This window comes from Beta vulgaris, chromosome 3 (assembly GCF_026745355.1).
Source record: "Beta vulgaris subsp. vulgaris cultivar EL10 chromosome 3, EL10.2, whole genome shotgun sequence".
In the NCBI taxonomy this organism is placed as follows: Eukaryota; Viridiplantae; Streptophyta; class Magnoliopsida; order Caryophyllales; family Amaranthaceae; genus Beta; species Beta vulgaris.
Window position 1 is genome coordinate 21,196,860 of NC_079204.1, and position 22,478 is coordinate 21,219,337.

Below are 22,478 nucleotides of genomic sequence, written 5' to 3' on the forward strand. Positions count from 1 at the left end.
AAGGACCTCGTACAGGGAGATCCACTATCTCTCTTCCTATTTGCTATTGGTATGGAGTACCTTTCTAGATGCTTAAGCACCCTTAAAGAAAATCAAAAGTTCTACTTTCACCCTAAGTGCTCTAGATTTTCTATATCTTATATGATGTTTGTTGACGATTTATTGATGTTTTGTAGAGGTGATCTTGCTTCTATTACTGAGCTTATGACAACTTTCACTATGTTCTCTGAAGCTTCAGGGTTGGAGGCTAATCTTCAAAAAAGTAATATCTACATGGGAGATGTACCTAATAATACTATATCAGTTGTGGAAAATATAGTTAAAATACCTAAGGGAGAATTCCCTTTTAGGTATCTTGGTGTTCCTTTATCCACCAAGAAACTATCATATGCCACCTGTAAGCCTTAAATTGAGAAGATCATGGCTATGACTAAAATGTTAGCAGCTAAACTCCTATCTTATGCAGGTATAGCACAATTAGTCCAGTCTATCCTTCTGAGTATGCAAGTGTTTTGGTATTAGATTTTCATATTACCTAAGAAAATCCTAAAAGAGATTCAAAGTCTCTGTAGGTCTTATTTATGGACGGGCAAAGATTCACTCTCAAGGAAAGCTATGGTGTCATGGGAGTAGACTTGCTTTCCTAAAACTGGAGGTGGGCTCAATTTCACAAATCTTGAGATTTGGAATAAAGCTGCTATATGCTAAACATTTTTGGGCCATTACTATGAATCAAAAGCTATGGATCCAATGGATTCACTCTTTTTACATTAAGAGGAATAATTTATGGACTATGAAATTTCTTGTTGGTATGTCCTAGGTGTTAAAGAAAATCACGAATTGCAGGAGTTACTTTGAAGAAGGCACTAAACCGCATGAGTATGAGCAGCATGGCAAATTTTCCATTAGAAAGTGCTATAATGCACTCAGAGATCCTATTGCTCAGGTTAGCTGGAAGAGGCTCCTTTGCAATAACGAACAAAGCTTCACCCAAAAGCATCTTCATTACTTGGTTGGCTGTTCTTAACAGACTTGCTACAAAAACCTGACTAGCACTGTGGAATTTGGTAAATGATGCCACATGTACGTGGCTTGTGTAATAATACAGAGGAAGATGTCCAACACTTATTTTTGAATTGTAACTACTCAACTGTTATTTCGATGCATTGTTTAAGACTCCTTGGCATAACAAGAAGACCAATATCCTTCATGGATGAGGTTACTATAGCAGTAAACAAATGTAGGAGGAAAACCAAGTGCAGTAAACTGCATGGGATGATATTTTCAGAAGCTCTCTACAACATCTGGCTGCAAAGGAACAATCATGTTTTTGAAGGCACCCACAAGCAACCTGAGCACACAGTAGATTTAATTCTGTTTAATGTAGCTTGTAGAATTCCAGATGATATAAAAACATCTGTATAGATAGATGTAGCTTGTTTAATTCTGTCTGGTGTTGGCAGTTTGTTGCTTTTATAGGCACTTTAGGGTAGCACATGAAGGGTCTAACTTTTCAACCCTTCCTAGAAGGTGGGTTAAGTTGGATACTGATGCTTTACACCCTTTAGTTAAATGAATTGGTGTTTGTATCCTTCTTTTTTTTTTTTTGGTTAGCAATAACAACTTTGAATTTCAGAAAAAAAAATCCCCAGGGATTGATGGGTTCCATGCTTTATTATTTAAGAAGAGTTGGAGTGTCACTAAGCATGATGTATATCAAGTTATGTTAGAATTATTTCATAATGCTTTTATACATATGCCTATGAATATGACTCTCATTACTCTTGTTCCTAAAGTGGACCAAGCTTTACTTGCTAAGGACTTTAAACTCATAGCATGTTGCACTATGTTATATAAAATTATAGCTAAGGTGCTTACTAATAGGCTTGGTCAGGTGATGCATGAAGTGGTTAACCCTTCCCATGCAAGTTCCATTCCAGATAGATTCATTGCAGATAACATTCTTCTTGCAATTGAACTGATTAGGGGCTACTCAAGATCTCATGTTTCCCCTAGATGTGGGATTAAGGTTGATGTAAAGAAGGCTTATGACTCAGTTGAGTGGTCCTCCCTTAAAGTTATGATGTTTGAACTGTGGTTTCCTAACCAATGGGTAGAGTGGATCATGGCTTGTGTTGAAGTGTCTATTATTCAGTGCAACTAAATGGTTTGCCTTCTAAACCATTTCAAGCTAAGAAAGATCTCAGACAAGGAGATCCTTTATCTCCTTTTCTTTTTTACTTTAAGCATGGAATATTTGATTAAATGTCTGGGAGAATTCAAAGACAATCCTGACTTCAACTTTCACCCAAAATGTGAGAGAATTACCCTCACTCATCTCATGTTTGCTGATGATCTCTTGCTTTTTGCAAGGACAAATCATAGCTCTGTGACTAAGATCATGGCTGCTTTTAGAAAGTTCTCTTTGGCCTCTGGATTGGAAGCTAGTATTGAGAAGAGTTGTATCTATTTTGCTGGTGTCTCTACACAGGAGGCTAATGCTATTGTTGTTGTTATTTCTCTCCGAGTGGGCAATCGTCCTTCAAGTATCTTGGAGTGCCTCTGGCTGCCAGGAAGTTGAATTTCTCACAATGCAAGATTTTGGTTGATAAAATCACAGCCATAGCTCAGTCTTGGATGGCAAAATCTCTTAGCTATGCTATAAGACTTCAACTAATTAGAAGTATGCTTAGCAGCATGCGAAACTATTGGGCTCATATCTTTCTTATATCTAAGAAGCTTATTAAAGCTGTATAGATGGTTTGTAGAAGATTTTGATGGACAGAGAAAACTCTTGATTCTAAAAGAGCTCCTGTTTCTTGGCATACTTTCTTTAATCCTAAAGTTGTTGGGGGGCTGGAATCTTGCCAACATGGCTATTTGGAATTAAGCTGATATGCTTAAGCTTTTGTGGGATATCTCTTTTAAAGTAGATAAGCTCTAGGTTCAATGGATTAATGCCTACTAACTGAGAAGGATTAATATTAACAATGTTGCTATAAGTAACAACATATCTTGGATCCTTAGGAAGATTGTCAAATCTAGGGAATTGATTGATGATTTTGGTGGCTGGGTGTCTGTCACTTATTCAGCATCAAAAAGTGTATAGGATCCTTCAAGGCAGGTCTGACCATGTCCATTGGAGAAGGTTAATTTGTAATAGTCATGCAAGTTCAAAAATTAAGTTTATTTTGTGGTTGGCCCTTCAAAATAGACTTGCTACTTGTGATAGAGTTATTAGATGGAATTTTGGATGTGTCCTAGTTTGTTGTTTATGGTCTACTAGTTTTGAGTCTGTACAACACTTATTCTTCCAGTGTAGCTACTCCTCTGAAGTGTGGACTAAGGTGCTGCAGCAGATAAAAGTGGTCCATACTCCCTCATGCTTTGATGTAGAAAGTAGAATTGTGATTGGCAAAGCAAAAGGGAAGAAGCTTGAAGCTCAAGTGTTTGTGATCCTCTTCACTGAGATTATTGTGTATGCCATTCGGAAGCAAACAAACATGAAACTTTTTACAGTGGCAATCTACCTATGCAAACGCTTGTAAAAGAGATAATTTTTAATACTGCTTGTAACTGTAATGAGCAGGAAATAAGTCTCTTCATTCAGTAGCTAAGTACTTGAGACTACTTGTAGCTTTTGTGGTATTCTTTTCTGTTTGAGATTTTGTTGTTTGGGCCATTTGTGGCCTTTAGTTTCGTTTGACTAGGTTGTATTTCAAATCACCATTTTTTTTATTTTCAATAACAACTTTGAATTGTCAAAAAATATATATTATAATTAAGGTTCTAAACTATAAAAATAAAACTAAAAGGACTTAGGGTAATGGTTCACCGTGTTTTTAACTATATTCTATCAAAATATCTTCAAATAGTTCAATTAATCAGATATCTAGAGCAAAGAATCATATGGCCGGGTCTTAATGCTCTCAAATCAACATATGCAGTACGGTCACAAACATATCAAATTTGCTAATTGTATGCAAGCCTCTAAAAGTAAGATCTTGGTCAATTCTAACTCTTATTAGTGAGATTTAATAAAACAATTGATTAGGTTGCAAGATTAACAATAAAAACACTAATCAATTAGAAATATCATTGACTAATTAAACTATCAATAAACATCAATAAAGAGTCATATTATATAAATATGGATTTCCAGACCCTAAAAATAAAACTACTCAATCATGAAATAAAGAGCAAAATATAAAACTACAAAGTAAAGTATAATAAAAGAAATCAATGAAAGAAACAAATTGAAATCATGTTAATGAAGATGAATAAAAATTAGGGTTTACTAGAATCTAGAGAGAAAAAAGAAGAGAAAACTAAAAACTAAAACTGAGAAAAATAAAACTAACGTGAAAAGGGAGGATAGAGAGAAAAAGTTATTCCTAATCTAAATGATATACTATAACCCAATAAAAAAACTAGTATGCACCCGATGCACGCTAATTTAGTGTGCACCTGATCCATATCATGTGAGTTGTAATGATTACACCACTGATGTCCCTTCTTTTTTCTACTGAACCGTATTATAGCAGCATGCTGACAATATAACTCATGTATATCATCCAAAGTTAGTCTTACTTGAACCTGTTATAAAAGATTAAGATATTTATGATATAGTGTATCTATGTGTAATATAGTATATGTATTTTTTGTATTCTGATACGTTTTCATACGTAATATTTTCTATAGTGTCTTTCAGTATGATATAGTGTATTTATTTATGATATATTGTATGTAGTATAATGCGTTTTCGCACGTAATATTTTCTATATATGCTACAGTGTGTTTCTGTCTAATATAGTGTATCTATTTATGATATAGTGTATCTACGTGTAATATAGTGTTTGTCGCGGGTCAGGTGCATGGGCCTGGTGCACAGTAACTTTAATATGAACCGGGTCCACGCAAGTCGGATTGTAACATAATATGACTAGGAAAGTAATTTACAACATAAGGAAAGTCTAGAAATAAATCATTAAATCGGCGGATTAGTGATCGTCGCGTACGGTAACAGATTGTAGCAGAATCAGTGCAATCTTCTGAAAGGCGTAACTCCTTGAGTAGATATCTCCTCGGGGAGTGCCACCTATCATTGGAAAGCTCTTCAAGTCTAGTTTCTAAATATCTTGTAACTATTCAATTCTAAGAAGCAAATAAAAAAGTTAAAGTCATAAGAGTAGACACAACTCTTTTTTTCAAATTTCTTTTAATGATTTTCCACTTTGTTTTCGCTCAAACTCGTACTATAAAAAATCCGTAATGATCCTTAAGCATTGAAACTTACTTCCAAGCGGTCCTAATCCTCAAGCTTAGCTAATTATACTCCAAATACGTTCTATTTACATGAAATTCATCAAAAACAAGAAAACATACCGAATAAGAGTAGAATAACATAACTGAAGAATGTGATGCAATAATGAACCTAAATATGTATCTAAATGCTCTAAAATGCAATCTAAATGCACCTAAAAACTATATATAAGTATTACTTATCAAACTCCCCCAAGCTAAACCATTGGTTGTCCCAAGCAACAAGATATATACATTAGAAAAGAAAGACAACCTATAATATAGGACTACAACAACGCTATACACTCATCTGAAAACATAAGAGATACTCCCTCCCGTCTTTATTAGTTTACCCTTTCTTTTGCATAGAGTTTTAGAAGGAATAGTATTCAGGTACATATTGAGAGAGAGAAAAGATTATTTATACTCAAAGTTAGATGTGTGGGTCATGGAGAGATAGTGACAGCTAGCAGTTTGTTTTAGTTCCCCATTCACGTGTGATCTGCCAAAATTTTGAGGGAGTATTTTGGCTTCAACATTTCACTTAGCTTGCAACCACTTTTTTTGGAGGAGAAATATTGGCTCCAAAATTAAAGTTCCCGCCAGCACTAATATAAATATTGCAATTTGTTTGAAATTAAAAATTTTCACCTTATTTCAAAATTTGAAAAAGCTACTCATGGATTGAAGATTTAATGATATCAGACATACCACTATATATATGATCATATATTACAAACCACAAAGTAATTGGTTGCCATATTGAAAAAATAGAAAGAAGAAGAAAAATTACAATCCTCCAAGGTAAAAGTTGGGGGGGAAAAAATAGACAGTGGGGTGGGGGGGATGTGAAAATGTTTTCTTTTAACCTCTCAATATAGTAAAAAAAAACTAAAATATTATATCGTTTTGCTTTTTAATGTAGAAAACAATAACTACCGATAAGTCTAATTGCATTAACAACAAACTTTACAAATCTTAGTTTCAATATTTCAATTTAGTATTGGGAATTGTTTTATTTTGAAAATCTGGATAAACAAACTTGTAATGCTTTGAGTTGTGGTAGAAGATTGAACTACACACATTCTAAAATTTTTGGAAAACCAAAATTAATTATGGAATTAGGAAACTAATCTTCAGAACATACGACAATTTGATGATATTCTAAAATGTTTCAAAAGATACAAGGAGACATTTGGAAACTTTCTCACAAAGGAATAACTTTAAACGTCAATATGTCATTATATTTAACAATATAAATCTATAAATATTTTTTTCAGGGCCCCCCACTGAGGACCCCTTGGCAAGAAGGGCCATACTGGACCAACACCTATAGCAGGTCAGCTAGCTTAGCTACACAGGTCAACGCTTGAAAGTAGGGTGGATATAAGGGAATCCCTACTCCCCAACACAAGTAGGTAGTGGGATTTGAACTTGTGACCTCAAAGTCACAAGGTAAGTTTCCCAACACCTCCACCAAAAAAAGATTGGTTTATAAAATCTATAAATATGAAGAGCAAAAAATTCAATGTCATGAACACTCCCTAAACATACACATAAGCCACAACAAAGACCTAACAATTGACTTAATAGAAAACATAAAGATATTTGATGTCTTGAACTAATAAAATAGTGTAAAAAACACCAAAATAAGATGGGTCATCACAAAGTACAGTAATGTGATAGAGTGTGAACATAATTCACACTATATGACTCGGCTCATTATGAGTAGAAAATAACCATTGCAATAGGTACCCCTAAACAAATAGGCTGAGCCACAATGAAAGGCTAATTAAACAAATGACATTAGTCATCTTCAACTACTAAAGTTTAATCAAAAAGTATATATTATGAGACTTCGATCGAGCCCAAACAATAGTTAAGCTAATAAAAAAGATACTTGTTTAGTATGTTGTATATTCTTATATGGGTGATATTACGTATGGGCAATACTAATTACATTTTCCTTTTGAAGGTGGTATACTTATTACATTACCAATAAATAAATATCTTAGAATAGTCTGAACACTTTATCTTTTGTTTGAGATTAAATTGAAAATTATCTTAATATAGCTAATAATTGTTTACATTATGTTGGCTTTTAGATACTACATTTTGTGAACGTACTACATCTATGAGTATTTTTTTGGACGAATTTTGCACAGAGCCTAATCATTGGCTTGAAGTTTATGATATAAACATTACAAGATGCGAAAACGAACGATGAATCAAACAATACGGATGGTTGTTTATCTTGAACAATTGAGAGTATAATAGTAGTCAAGTAAGTAAAGATTTCATTAGTTTCCAACACAATACGTATACAACTTACAATTTGAATTTGTAATCGATTAGTTATTTAGAAAGAACTATGGAGAACTTAGTGAGGGAATGAGTGAGAGAGAATATGGTGTGATCTGTTGCATTAATGTTGTGCTTTTACAAAAGATTTATCCTAAACAATTTATACATATTTATGAGTTAAACTTAAGCTATGCTATAGTATCCGATTTCAATTTGTTAGGATTATGTTCATCAACTCCTATTTTGTAGGGATTCTCAAATATCCACATTGACTTCGTCTTTTATCCTTTTAGTTTTCATTTTCCTGAGATCTTTGTCTATCTTACTGAACACACTTCTTTAGTGAAGAGATAATTAGTGTTGTGACCAAAATATATTTCTTCATCTTCGCCACAATTATAGGGTATTCATTCCATTATCTTTGACTACTGATTTAAAAACGTACGATTATGTTCAGCAAAAAAATAGTTGTCGTTGTAGCTATTAGTTATAGCGGTAGCTGTTAGCTACTGCGGTAGCTGTTAGCTATAATTATAGCTGTCAGCTATTGTACTAAAGTAGCTTTTAGATGTCAGAGTTAAACTGTGAAAATTGTTTTTATTTAGTGTTCGGTAGAACTAGTTGTTATTTTACAACAATGACAAATATAAACTATATATTCAATCTTGAAAAGCTATCTGTACCCCAAAAGTTCATATTTATAGCACTTCTGAAACACCAGTTTAAACGCCAAAAGATACTTCAAACATTATTTTACCAAACACTACTTTTCACCATTATTTGAGTTTAGACTTAGTCCAAACACCAAAATCAACATCAAAAGCTATTGCTGAACAAACCCATAATCTTTTGATGAAGCGATTCTAATTCTTTAAGGCTTTGAGCTTCTGTTCTTGACCTAGTCTTCCTCATTCCATAAATTAGCTACTTCTTGCAACTGAAGAATCAATTTTTTCTAGAATGTTGCCGATGGACCTTGCTTATTTTGGATTGATCCATCCACAAAATACAGGACGACAACATATATACTATTTCTTACTGCCAAATAATTAAGAGAGTTATGAAGTGGATATATCTTGTGTAGAAAGTCAAGCCTATGGGTGCTAATCGAGCGAGTCAATCTCGAGCAGAGGCTGCTCGACTCTTGCTCGTTAAGATCACCAAACCTCTACTTATTCATGCTCGTTAAGATTTGTTGTAGTTTGACGCAAAATTAGACTCGAGTTCGGTATACTCAAATAGCTTGAATAAAGCTTGAGAGGCTTAACTATTCAAACCTAATTGATGTGTCGATTTTTGTATAGAGTTTTTACCCCGTTACCTTAGCATTTGAGTACTATTTTGAACTCCTTTGAGCTCCATTTTGTATGACTTGATATGGTTGGGCTTGGTTTTATTCCTTTGTGTTTTCCTGTGTAGATTATGCATTTGATGCTTTAATCTAGCCATGGAAGTGAAGTCTAATCTTCACCTATGGTCCATAGCAGATTCGGGGTATGGATGATAGTGGGGCAGGGATGGGGTGGGCATGCGGATCAAAATCGCTGCAACGGGTAGTGGAGCGGGCGTGGATTTTATATTATACCCGGCCCACCCCCGCCCACCCCACATATTTATTATTAAAATATATTAATAATTTTATCTTGCAAAATATAAATATGTGGGTATGACGTGGGTACGAAGTGGGTGTGGGTACCCATGCGTGTGGTGGAACGGGGAAGAAGTGGGTACAACGGGGGTGCAGGTACCCATGCGGGTGGTGGGGCGGGGATGAGTTTCAATACATACTTGGTGGGGTGGGGATGGATTTGGAATTTTCCCCCATAATTGGTGGTGAAGCAGGGAATGGGATGAGAATTTTATGCGGTTGCAGATATGGAGGTACCATCCTCCGCATCCACCCCGCCCAATTGTCATCCCTAGATCCGGGAAGTTCTACAAGAGGCATGGAGGAAGAATTTATGTCGGAAGCTAAAGAAAATTACTCGCCTATTCGATCGGGCTGTTTGGCCCTACCGGGCGAGGTTAGCCTGACTAGGCGTTGTTTCTAGGTGGACCAGGCGACATGTGCTGACCGAAGAACTTGGTTTGCGCTCCCGACTCGGCGGTCTTTCTCGGTTGACCGAGCGTATGCCTTGTTAAGTTCATAGTTGAAAATCATCGTCGCCTCGTCAAGCGGCCTTTCCCCGTTAACCGAGCCATTTCTCAAGATACTTATTTTAAGTGTTTTTTCACCTGATCCATGCTGAGTTGATTTTGTAGTCACCAATGCGCATCTAGGGCCAACAATTATCCTCAATAACCAACACAAATTTTTTCGGCACATTTTGTCCTCACTCATGCGCACATGAAAAACTTTCTAGGAGGTCATCCATCCGTGAATTACTCGCAGTCAATCACGCTTAACTATGGAGTAATTAAAGAAACGAGCTCTTAAAAAGAAAGATGATCTTGCTGGAATGAGTAGTATGATAAATCCCTTTCAAGCAATCATGAGGGGTATTACATACACCCCCACTTACGGATATCAACACCCTTATTGCATCTAAGACTCCATATATTCGACTACAACGACCTGTGGGTTACCCTAGCCCGTAAACTAATCACATATTCAACCGCGACCAATGATATTGCCCCAGAATCCTCCACTAGGCGGCTAACCTCAAATTAATTATTCACACGATTAGCATGCAATCGCAGGATTGCTCTGATACCATTTTTAACACCTGACCCATACGGAGTCGAGTTTATCGTCACCAATGTGCATCTAGGACCAACAAATGTCCTCAATAACCAACACAAGTTTTTTCCAGTATATTTTGTCCTCACTCATGAGCACCCCGAGAAACTTCCCTGGAGATCATCCATCCCTGAACTACTCCCAGCCAAGCACGCTTAATTGTGAAGTAACTAAAGAAACGAGCTCCCTAAACGAAGATGCATCTTATTGGAATTAAATAGTTTGCTAAATCCCTTTAGGTAGTGTTTGGAAACTTGTATTTCATTTCAAATAATGGAATTGAAATCTGGAATTTAAAGTTTGTATTTCAATTCCTAATCATTGTTTTGTAAAGGGGGTTTGATAGAGGAGAGAGAAATAGAGGTTTAATGGAGAGAGAGAAAAAGTGTGGGTTTACTAAAGGAGAGAGAAAAAAATATTAGAAAGAGAATGAGTAGAGTTGGGATATAAATACTCATGGAGTTGGGATATGTATGAGGAGAGAATTTCAAATGACAAGGTAATAGCTTGAATTTCAAATTCTACTAATATAGGCTTTTGATAAGAATTTGGACAAATTCCATAATTTCAAATTCCATGCCATCCAAACAATAGATTTCATCCAAATCCAGGATTTGAAATGAAATCTTGCTATCCAAACATAGCATTAAAGCAATCATGAGGGATATTAATTATGATTACGTCCCTTATTATTATGAGTTAATAATCCATCTCTAAGGCTAAAGTGAGGAAAGCCAGGTTTATACCTCTTTGATTATAATTTAAAGTTCTTCAATGTTTGGAATAGACTAGAGTAATTCCAATTGATTTATTATTGTTGTTTAGTTCATGTAATTATGCAACATCATGAGTTATCATTTAGCTAATAAGAGTTAGAATTAAAAGATCATACTTATTAGAGACTTATTACAATTGGTAGATCAGATTATATTAGCGATCATACTGCATATATATGTTGAACGAAAGGTGTTATTACCCGGCCATATGACATACAAAAGACTCTAATTACTCATCAATCAATCCTTGAATTATTTTTTGTAATAGGTAAGAAGAAATCATCTTTGGTTGCCTTCGCATAAATCCCCCACCCATAGACCTATTACAAGCCATACACCCCAACCTCCCCCCCCCCCCCTCCTAAATTCCAAGCAAATGCTTGGGTGTAGAAAATTGAACCCTAGACTTTGCTAAGGAAGATAAGAAAGCTCACCACGTGAGCCAACCTCAATTCCTAAGAATTGTTGAATTGTATAGTTTTGATTGAATTGGTATAATCCTGGTGGACCAAACGTATACCCTAGGTTTTAGTTATTTGATTTACACCCATATCTGATGTAGTTTATTTTAGCATTAATTAGTTATCATTCATTCAACAATCTTTCTTTTGAAATAGTTAATTAATTGAACATCAATCTATATGAATCCTCTCTGTAGATTGACCTGTATATGCTAAGTCACTGAAACAGACACCATGCACCCGCGATATTACTTTTTGAACTCATCATTAACTGATCTAATGACAAAGTTTGTCCAATAATTCAAACTAACGTTATCATTTAAGTGCATACTATATTGAGACCCATATGCATTAGTAGTATATCAGGTCCATAAAGAGACTTGAGTCAATTACTTGGGTTAGTTAATACTAGAATTTTTTGCACGCGATGCGTGCTTGAATTTTTTTTCAAATCAGAATTCGACATAAGAGTCAAAATTTGAACATTTTAGAAAAAAAAAATTATATATCATTGAAATTTTCAGAAAATGTCATTGTGAACATAATAATATTCTGGAAATGCACGAATATTGTTAATCTAATCATGACCTATTAAGTTATTACCGTTTTAAATTTATTTTAGTTTTTTCCCTCTTTTGTTTGGAGCTTCTCTTCTGAGTTATAAAAAATTTATTAGATCGTAGTATTGTGCATGTAATTATAAGCCCATAATCGAATCCGTGCAACCTGTATGATATATGGCACAAAATATTGTTTTTCTTGACTGTGGCTGTGGGAACTGGATATGGTAACATCTTTTTGAGTGAAAAAAAGGAGGAATACAGTTTGCCAAATATAGGTAGCTCTTAAATTTAGCAAAGTAAAAAATACAAACACTATTTTGTAATTTAGAAAGAGAAGGGGGCAAAATTGGCATTACAAAAGAGGACACCATTGCTCCCCCCTTCCCTTATATAATAGAGATTTTAGAGACCTTGATAGTTTTCATCTCATGTAAACCCCATCGATTTAGGACTAATGCTTACCCTATTTTGCATCTTTCCCATGTTTTTGTTGCTTCCTTCATCTATCCTTTTCCCCAATTTGCCGCTTCTTTTATTAATGAATCACCTAATTTGATTCTAATTTGGATAAAAGAAATAGTTTTTTTATTTATATGTTCTACATTAAGGTATAGAATGATTTTATTTTCGTATTTGTAATAGTTAGCTAGTATGAGTATTTTTTCTATATTAATAACATAAATTTCTAAAAAAGATATAAAAATAAAAATAGAGCTACTCACAAGTTTATCGAAAAGTATAGTCATACCGAGTTCATACTAATTGAGATTTCAAATCAAGTCAAATCGAATTCAACTTAAACCAATTCGAATTTTGACCGAGCTAAATTCGAGTGGCTTGCAAACTACTCAACTCAGATCAAGTCAAGAGTCAAAGACTACGACCGAGAGAAAGTCACGAGTTACCTTTTTCCAGTAACCCGCAATTACCATTTGCATCTCTCTCTAGATTCATTCATTGCAGCATTGCATCGAAAAAGTTCACCAATTCTCATACACACAAATTACGGTCCACAAAACAATTCCGGCAAAAATCAAATTAGTCAAAGAGATCCGAAACATCTTCCACAAATTCGACATGCAAAACTTCTGCTAATGCTTCTACTGAAGGTTTATCTAACTGTAATTTTAACATAAGCTTAAACATTCAAAATTGGATCTTCCACAAATTTGAGGAGAGTGGACCCAAGAAATTGCAGAAACCCAGAAAAAGTATTAGGTAAATGGATGTGTTACTGCTCTTTTTACATTGCTATCTTTAGTTTTTGAACTGGGTTTTAATTTTATTTTAAAAGCCTCTTCAAAATCGCTATTGTTTTAGATGTTTAAACTATACAGTAATTGGTGATGGTCATAAATATTTTTGAAAATTATGATTATCATTTGGGTTCTAAAGGAATTAATGTGACTATGTGAGTCAAAACCCTGATTATCATTTTGCTATTTTTAGAAAAGAAGGTTATTTTTTTTGGGGGAGTTTTATTTTTTGTGAATTCTGATGTTTGTGAAGTAATTAAGCTGACTATGTATTAATTTTATGTTGCGTGCTCTAATTTTAGAGGCAGAAAAGGGTCAAAAATTGGAGGAGGTGAAGTCGTTGTCGGCAATTTCCTAAGGTAATCATATACACCCACTAATTTCCATTTATAGATGTTTAGTATAAGTTGAATAAGTTTTGTGGGCGTTGGAAATACATTAATAGTTGTTTGTGAACTTGTTTGATGCGAAAATCGTGAAAAGAAAATTAACTGTGTTGTCATGATGATTCTAGCATCCAATGTCTTATGTCTTTGGGTCCATGGGAATGAGTTGTGTTTTATTGGCTCATTATCGAAGTTTGATATGTTTGTGAAATATGATTCTAATTTGATAGAACTATTTTAAGGCCTTTGGTGAATTGGATATGATGAAGCCTTCTTTTGATTGGTTTAAATTATTAGCCATTTATGTATTTTTCTGACCTAAGTGAGTACTGGTAACAGTTGAAGATGATGGCAAGTAGTGCGAGGTTGCAATGATCAGGAAAATGCTATGTGTCTATACTCCATACTGAACTAGGACTAAGGGTACTTTTGTCGGACACAAATATGTATTCAAGTGTCCGACTCGGCTATTTTAGGTAACATTTTGATGATTTTGGCTCAAAATAAAGTGTCCAAATGTCCGTACTAATATTAGAGTGTCAAGGATTTGGTACGGGTACTCGAGGTATAATGGAGAGTTTGAGTGACATAGGTCTAATCTGGTTGGTTTTACAAGTTTTTTTCAGAAAGATCCAGTGATATGTGATAGGTGTTGAAACATATGCATAAGTACGATGTTGATTCAAGGTTTTCTAACTAGGGTATAAACATTTAATGGGCGATGGTTATTGCTAGAAAGGGGAATGGGTTATTGGACTTATATTTGGGGAAGTTAGTTCAATAATTGAAATTGAGTAAAGATTGTGAACTGATTTGGATCATCATCTTCCTACTGATGACTGTGAGTGGATCCCCTGGTCACATCGTTAATTAAATGTTGTGCACATAAATGTGCATATCTATAAGTCGGGATACGCCATTAGTTCTAGTGGCTAGCCTTAATTAGATTGGCAGTAATTGAAGCGGATTTATTACGGTTCACTTTATGTAATATATAATTAATCATTATAGCTTAGTAAACATGTTTTGAATAAAGATATCTATTAGTTTTTGTTTCGTGTTTGAACATATTTCATGCGTGCACTTTCTACTGGTTATTTGCTTTCGAGTGATTTTCGAAAGAAATCATCAGTGCACATATATTGGCGATAGATGGAGTGATAGTTACTGGCTGCTATTTTTACTTCTTTTGCTTGGTTATGTGCATGTGTTCTTTCATTAAGGATTGTACCTGCTATGGTTTTACCCAAAAATGGCAAGGAGTTGACTTTGTAACAAGTAGTAATGCTATTGGTTATGTGCATGTGTTCTTTCATTAAGGATTGTACCTGCTATGGTTCTACCCAAAAATGGCAAGGAGTTGACTTTGTAACAAGTAGTAATGCTAAATAGACTGGAGGGGTGAGAATAACCATGCTTAGGAACTGTTCCGAGGCTATGGGACTTTTGAAATCTTTTTTTCCTTCCGAGTTTGAGTTAAATACTTATGATCAATAGATCAAAGTTCTAAATTATTCTATGTAGTACGACTATATTATCATGTTGATATCAGTGCTCGTTTGGTATACATGGGAATTTAATTCTCGTAGGAAGTTTCATTTCCTATGAAATTACTTCCCTTATGTAATTCCTAGGAAATGGCCTAAATTTGTTTGGTTGGCATTAAAGAATTTGCAATTCTCATGAATTTTGATTGACCAAGGGGAGGGTGGGTAATTAAATTCCCACATTTTGTGGGAATTTCAATTTTTCAAGGCATTTCCGTTGCACCCATTTTCTCGAACTTCTTGTCAACCCAACAACTTGCCAAATGAGAATATCATGGGAATTTTCATTGTCTACATAACCAAACAAGCACTTAGTATCATAGTATAAAAATGCGGCCGTTATGGTTCAGTGCGGCCGAACCATAACAGATTTCAGAGCTGGCGAGCCGATATTCACCGGTTCTTCACGCTGGTTTTTAATACACCGAGTTTTTGCCCGGCACAACTGAACCGTACCGGATTGGGCCGATTTTTCCGGTAAAAGCATAGAAAAAAGAAACAAACTTGAAAGAAGAAGAGAGAGTTCATCTTATTTTCTTCTTCGATCTCCGCTTTCTCTTTCTTCACTATCCTCTTTCTCACTCTTCGTTCTCTTTTTTCTCAATTTCTTTTTCTAACTGAACTTTTTTACTTTATAATTCTGAGGTCTAAGTAGGCCAGCTGTCCCCTTTCTCCCTCTCTCTTCTGACTCTTCTTATATTTCACTAAAGTACCCCACATGACAGTCTCCTATTCTTCTTTACCCCTTTCTTTTTTTCTTTTTTTCTTTTTTTTTTCAAGAAAGCCCTCTTCAGTACCACTTTACCAGTACATGGCTATTTTGTACGCTGTACCAATACATGCTACGTAGTCTCATCACTCATCAGTATCATGTTTTACTACTGTAGTAATGTTACTAGCTTACTACTAATAATAAAAATAAGGATTATTTAATAATTAATATGCATTTATTAAAAAAAATTAGAAAATACATAAAATAGAAAAAATAGAAATTTGTCCGTGACAACCGTGACTCGGTCCGCGACAAACGTAACTGTTCCGTTCCAGCGAAACCGTGACCATTCCCGTTACCGTGGCCGAAACGGAATTTACGTATAGGTATTACTTTTATTAGAGACACATGTTTTGCAAAATATTTTTTGTTTCTTTAAGAATGCAAGGTGTTGCATTCATTGATAGCAAAGGTTTAGCAACAAGAGACATAAGCATGATGTTCTCTGTGTCATCCTTTTTACAATTTTCGCTTTCAGCTTTTAGGCGTATATTCACTTTTTTCATGTATAATTTTCCTTATTGCTTTTCTTGGCTTCTTGTCTTTCAAGTAGTAATCACTAATCAGAACTAGCATCCGTAGCAACTGCTAAGTTTTAGTTTTGCAGTTAGTGCAACTTTTTCTTTCTTTTGCTCTTATCAGTGACTATAATTAGGCTTCACATTACATGGTACTTTATATCTCATCAACCACCATATCTCTATATATCCTTTGCTTATATTTGGGCTGTTCATCCTAAGCTGGTGTTGAGTCTCTGTGGAGGAAGACCCTACGTCTAGAAGTGGGTTCCTAGATTGTGTGTCTTGGGTGTCCAAGTGGGTATATAGTATCAGAATCCCAGTACCCACTGAATTGGATCTGCAAAGGCAAATTATAATGAGATTCTGGAATATAAATCTTCTGCAAATTATGAACTACTTCCTCCATTCCACTAGTATTGCAACATCACCCTTGGCACAATTTTGAAGTAAGCCATGTGAAGAGGAGAGAATAGAGATAGAGATAGGTAAAAAATTGGGATCCATGTGATAGGAGAGAGATAAAGAAAAGATATTACCAAATAAGGAAAACGTTGCAATTAATATACAAAGGAAGTTTATGTGAATTATAAATAGGTTGAATAAGTAATCAAACTACAATTTTGAGGAGCTTAAAGTGAATACAATACTGTGGTATAGAGTTTGAATGAACTTGTGATGAACTTGAGTCTGAAATAGTTGGTGCAAAGCTGATGTAGCAGAGAGTGAAGATTGCATGTAGTTTGGAGTTTGGACATGGTTCTTGCTCTGAAGCCACGTCAAGGTGTTACGTGCACCACCTAGAATGAAGTTAGATAGCAATGTAAAAAGGAAAGACTAAAGATGCTAGAATAATTTGTAAGTAAGAGCAAAGAAACTAACTTCCCTCTGCTCATAGTACCACTTATTCGAGTAGTTGTGTCCAATTTACCCATTAAAAATGGTAATTCTCATTTGACAAAGCCTATGTGTCCTCCTCCTTCCTCTCTCTTTAGATCTGTTGTTAGTTTCACATTGACCAAAAATGTGTAATTTGGACATTTTGGTTTCTTCTATCAATTTAGCACTTGTGTTGTTTGAATGCAGACATGAGTCAGCAGGCTCAATCCATTGATACAAGAGGGAAGCATCGAGTTCTGGCTGAATTAAAGCGGCTTGAACAAGAAACTAGATTTGTGGAGGTAAGCTTTGTTATTGGATTCTGGTATAATTGTTCTATGCCTTGATGCTTTTTTTGAAGAGGGGAGAAGGGGGGGGGGGGGGGGGGGGTTGGAAATGGGGTTAGATGTTCTTCTGGTTTATTATTTGATCATGTTAGCTCCAAGGGAAATCTTTCATTGATGTTTAATTTTGTGCTGTGTTATCATGACTGTAAAACTTTACAGAGATTTTGGATGCATGGGAAGTTTATTATGAATTGTACAAAATCTAAGTTAGAAGTTCAATTGGTAAGGGAGTATAAACTGGAAACTAGTGAACTTAAACCAATGTCGTGTAGTTCAATATTCAAACATGAGCGATCTAGTGTTGTGTACCTGTTTTATATTGGTGGTAGGGCATGTGATCATTGATGGGTTTCATGGAAGTTTAGGGGTTGATTTGGTCCTCCTCGGTGAACACTTGATTTTGTCATGCTATTAGAAGATTTCTGGTTAAGCTATTGACGGTGTTGTGTTTATCACGTTTGATGCTAAATGATGTAGTGAGCTATCACTACACCAGAAAACCTGCATAACAATTAAGCTTTTACTGATAATTTATGTGGGAAATCATTGCATATATGGTAGAATTGTAACTCTTCTAAGTTTTGAGTAGTGTTGTATATGTGGAGTCCTCCTTTTTACATGTGTTTGTTATGTTTCTAGATGCTAGGTGTGTCAGTGTGACCCATACCTTCTTTTACGTATATTTTATCCCTTTAGCAAAACCTCCTTGCAAAACTAGTGGTGAAAAGTCTCTGAGAGGGCTAAAGGCTGGTTGGGTAGGAAAGGGCCCTTGTTTTGCATGGACACATTACTCTTTGTTTATCCAATACCATTTATGTTATAGTTCATCCTTTTTTTAACTCGTTTTCCATTTTAGGAAGTTGCATATTACTTGCAACATCGAATTTTTTGGCAATATATTTTCTCTCCTAGCACATGGGATTTCTTTTTCTCTCTCCTTTCCTTAATCCTTGTGCCATACCTCAATGTTGCAAGTAAAAAAAAATTAACAAAGTATATCTCTGTTTAAGATTCCACTTCGTTATGGAAGAGCATCACTAACATCTTTGTTTAATTTCATTATGGAAAAGGGATGGGAGGTCACATGTTATTATCGTCCATAGCTTGCGCGCCATTAAAATTTTAAGAAGTAATATGAACATCAATGAGATGCTTTGGTACATAAGCAGGATGTATATGAAAATCACGTGGGATCCCAATGGTTGGAGCTCCCACCTCCCAACCTTATGGTCGAGAGTTCAACTCCCATTAACCCCAAATGTGGGGTATTTGAGTGGATATTTGCTTGTGGGTATAAATCCCCACTTTCCGGTCTCTGGAAGTTTCCTTATGGGTTGGGATCTCCTTGTTACCCCCTAACTCATGAGGGATGACCCTACTTGGCCAGTTAATTACCGAATCAAAAAAAAAAAAAAGCAGGATGTATATATACGGATACTGCTGGTAACCTTTGAAATACATAAGGGAAAAGGGTTATTCTAGATGGATCGATTTGGAAGAAAATGTGGACAATTTTGGCACTAGTTTCTTTAAAATCTATGATATTACATTAGTCTCTCTAGACATTAATTTAGAAACAATCTACTTATGACAAATTAGAGTAGAATAGTCGAAAAGAGAATTTTTTTTTTCTGTTCCATAATAGAATAATAAGTTAAAATATTGATAATTGTAAACCAACTCTCTCAACTTTGTTATATGATGTTTCCTTCCTTGCTTTAGATGCATCATTTTTTTAGGTGACTTCTAGAAGTTCCGGTTTGGCGATTTATAAAAGCTACTGCTAAAAATTGTAGTACTCCTATTTTCTCTCTCATCCTTTCTTCTGTCTGCTTACCTCTCTTATAGTGATATTGAAGAGAATGGTCATAATGGTGGATTTGTTAGGATTAGGGAACAGAGCCAGGTGATGGGAGATATTTGGAACTAGGTTTTAAAGTAGGGCAAGAGGCTTTGATTTTCCATTCCATGGAGCCAGTTCAGATATGTGGATTTACTTATGGGTGGCAATTGGTAGGGTGGTGGCCAAAGTGGGGGCAATTGTGGTAATGTTGGTGGCGGTTCTTGATTTGGTGGGTTAAAGAATCATTTTGATGCTTGTTGGCATCAGCATCTTAGCAAGGCAATGCTTGGAGGACGAAGTAGTTGAACTGAGAGCTGTCATTGACTCATTGTAGCCGCATCTAGGGTTTCATGATCCTTTGAGATGGCTGGGATTGGATACTATTCAATCGCAAGTGGCGTATGGTGATGCTAGGTATGGTAGAGGTGATGTTGCTCATGAGGCTGTGTTTGGATAGTAAGGGATGCTATTGAGATGATGTGTGATGTGGCAACATGACACATTGACCATGTCTTTTTTAAGGCTATAAGTTTGCAATTTAAGGGCTGTCAAAAGTTATTTAATTCATGTAGTTCTTGGTATAGGTAAAGTTTTGGTTCACGATAGTTAAGGGTCTGACCTCTCGTTGTCTAGGGGGTAGTCTTCGTGGGAATCTTCCGGGCAGCTGGACATGTCTGCCAATGGTGAAAAGAAGCACAGAATATCCATATGTTGTGGGAATTTGGCACTAGTGGCGAAGATGGTTTGCTGTGCGGAGCGTTAGGTCAGAAAGAATTGAGAATCTTGATAGTACTTTTACGGAGGTGCCTACTTAATTAAGTTCAGGATAGTCTTATTCTAGAAATGACAACGGTGATTGTTCATTATTCGAGTGCTATGAAGGCTACTCTGAGAAAAGCTTAGCCAATTTGATGTTCATAGACACTGTCCATCGCTTTGCAAATTGTGGAGTAGATCGACCAACTTCTGAGAGATTTGTTCAACGCTCTATAATAATATTCCCTTTGTCCTATAAAGAGCTCCTCTGTTCACATTGTCATGAGTTTTAAGAATAATAAATTAATTGCAAGTGGAGAGAGAGAGAGAGAGAGAGAGCAAAAATGATTGCTATGCATGCAAAAAAGAAAATTTGTCTTGTGATGCAGAAATGAGGGGAAGTTAAACCATTGTCTTTTACTCTTGTCATCGATTTATAGTAACATGGAGGTCTATTTTAAGATGAAGTTAGTAATGTTTTAGCTACTTAAGGATCGGTTTCCATGGTGTCTCCCAACAGTAAGTTAACAAAATGCATGTTGGATTCTCTTGGATATACGGTCTGGAGTTTTCTGTTTGAAAATTGAGGGGGTGGTCTTAAGAAACGGTTTCTTGAAGGTACTTAAAGAGGCCATTTTTTGTTGAATTTCGTTTACCTCTGATGTCTTTATAAATTCTGTTTTCTGTTAAATCTTGTTTACCTCATGTTTTTTGAAAACTCTGTTTTTTCTAGCAAATGGCCAGTTTTGCCAATTGTTGCCTGATTGTTCTTCCATGAGAAGGGTCATCATTCCATATAATGGAGTAGAACATGACTTCTTTTTGTCTGCAAGAGCATCCTATCTGGATATATTTTGATCCTTTTGCATTCTATATTGTAGATCATCATTTCAAGTGATGGAATGACACTTTATGCCATGATTAATGCTTAGCGATTTCAGTTGGTGATCTTTGTAAGCAGGAAGAGCTGGAGCAGCTTGATAAGACCGAGAGTGTGTCATCCGCTTGCAAAGAGTAAGTACCATAAAATGTGAGAAAAGATGCTCCATGGTAATAATAATTCTTTAATCTTCTGAAAATCTGTCTTGACTTTGCGTAAATAAGTGCTTCATACCTCCTTTCAGATTGCTGGGTAATGTAGAAGCCAAACCGGATCCCCTTCTTTCAGAGTAATTCCTCCTCGCATTGGTCATAATTATGCTTTTTTTATTTGCCTTTTAAATTCTGCATTGATATCGGAGGAAGCTTACCTCTTCATAAATGATTTGTGCTCGAATTTGTGTGTTAATATCAGAACCATTGGACCTGTAAATCCATCCTGGGATCGCTGGTTTGAGGGACCTCAAGACTCGAAAGGTTGCAGATGCTGGATATTCTGATGTTTGCTGCTATGAAGTGTTTGCATGAGATTCATGCGCATTATTTCGGAAGATTTCCTGTGAAAATGCTCATTGGTGTACAGATGATATATATTCTCTTGCCTTGTCCCTGTAATTTAAAAGCATGTGTGAAATGTAATACAGGTAAATGAAATTTGTTCTTTAAGTCTTTTATAATCAAGTGTGACATGAGAAGCTAATCTTATACAAAACGTCACAATATCATGAAAACTCTTTTTGTGAAGGCAATCTGGCAGGGCTTCTTTTACCCATTCTGTTACTTCTCTTATTGGAACAAAAACAATTGGGTTCGCTTTACTCTCGTGTCTCTGGTGCTTCTCGTTTACCCCTTAATTATGTTGTTAGAGTAATACAGTGTTTCTCCGTCTCTGGATCAAATTTTTACGTCGAATTGTGAATCTTTTCAAAGTACACAAATTCTTATATGCGGCCGGCCATATAGCTTTTCGTGTGGCCGGCCCATATATGACCCCAAACATAGAAACATAACCCTTGCACGCGCCTTTCACTATTATGTGTTCCTCTTTTTCTCCTATCTTCTCCAATCTCATCCTTTCCCCCTCTCTCATGTATTTCACTTGTTCCAACCTCACTAGATCATCAAGCTAAAAACCTGGGGTAATTTTGCA

At 35.5% G+C, this 22,478-nt stretch overlaps 2 protein-coding genes across 3 annotated transcripts; both read left to right on the forward strand.

The window, feature by feature from the left end:
* The first annotated feature begins 2,248 nt into the window (after positions 1-2,248).
* LOC125495556 (uncharacterized) lies at positions 2,249-3,548 on the forward strand. Its single transcript, XM_048640311.1, has 3 exons — positions 2,249-2,546; positions 2,621-2,751; positions 3,318-3,548. The coding sequence occupies exons 1-3, from the start codon at positions 2,249-2,251 to the stop codon at positions 3,546-3,548; spliced, it is 660 nt and encodes a 219-aa protein (XP_048496268.1).
* A 9,470-nt stretch (positions 3,549-13,018) lies between these two features.
* On the forward strand, positions 13,019-22,146 carry LOC104884630 (guanine nucleotide-binding protein subunit gamma 2). 2 transcript variants are annotated; one of them, XM_019247638.3, is made up of 6 exons: positions 13,019-13,363; positions 13,704-13,760; positions 17,711-17,805; positions 21,408-21,463; positions 21,574-21,618; positions 21,744-22,146. In XM_019247638.3, the coding sequence occupies exons 3-6, from the start codon at positions 17,713-17,715 to the stop codon at positions 21,826-21,828; spliced, it is 279 nt and encodes a 92-aa protein (XP_019103183.1). In that variant the 5' UTR covers positions 13,019-13,363; positions 13,704-13,760; positions 17,711-17,712; the 3' UTR covers positions 21,829-22,146. The 2 variants fall into 2 exon arrangements, with proteins under 2 accessions (XP_019103183.1, XP_010667616.1); XM_010669314.4 differs by having other exon boundaries at positions 13,026-13,363; positions 21,411-21,463.
* The last annotated feature ends 332 nt before the right edge of the window (positions 22,147-22,478 follow it).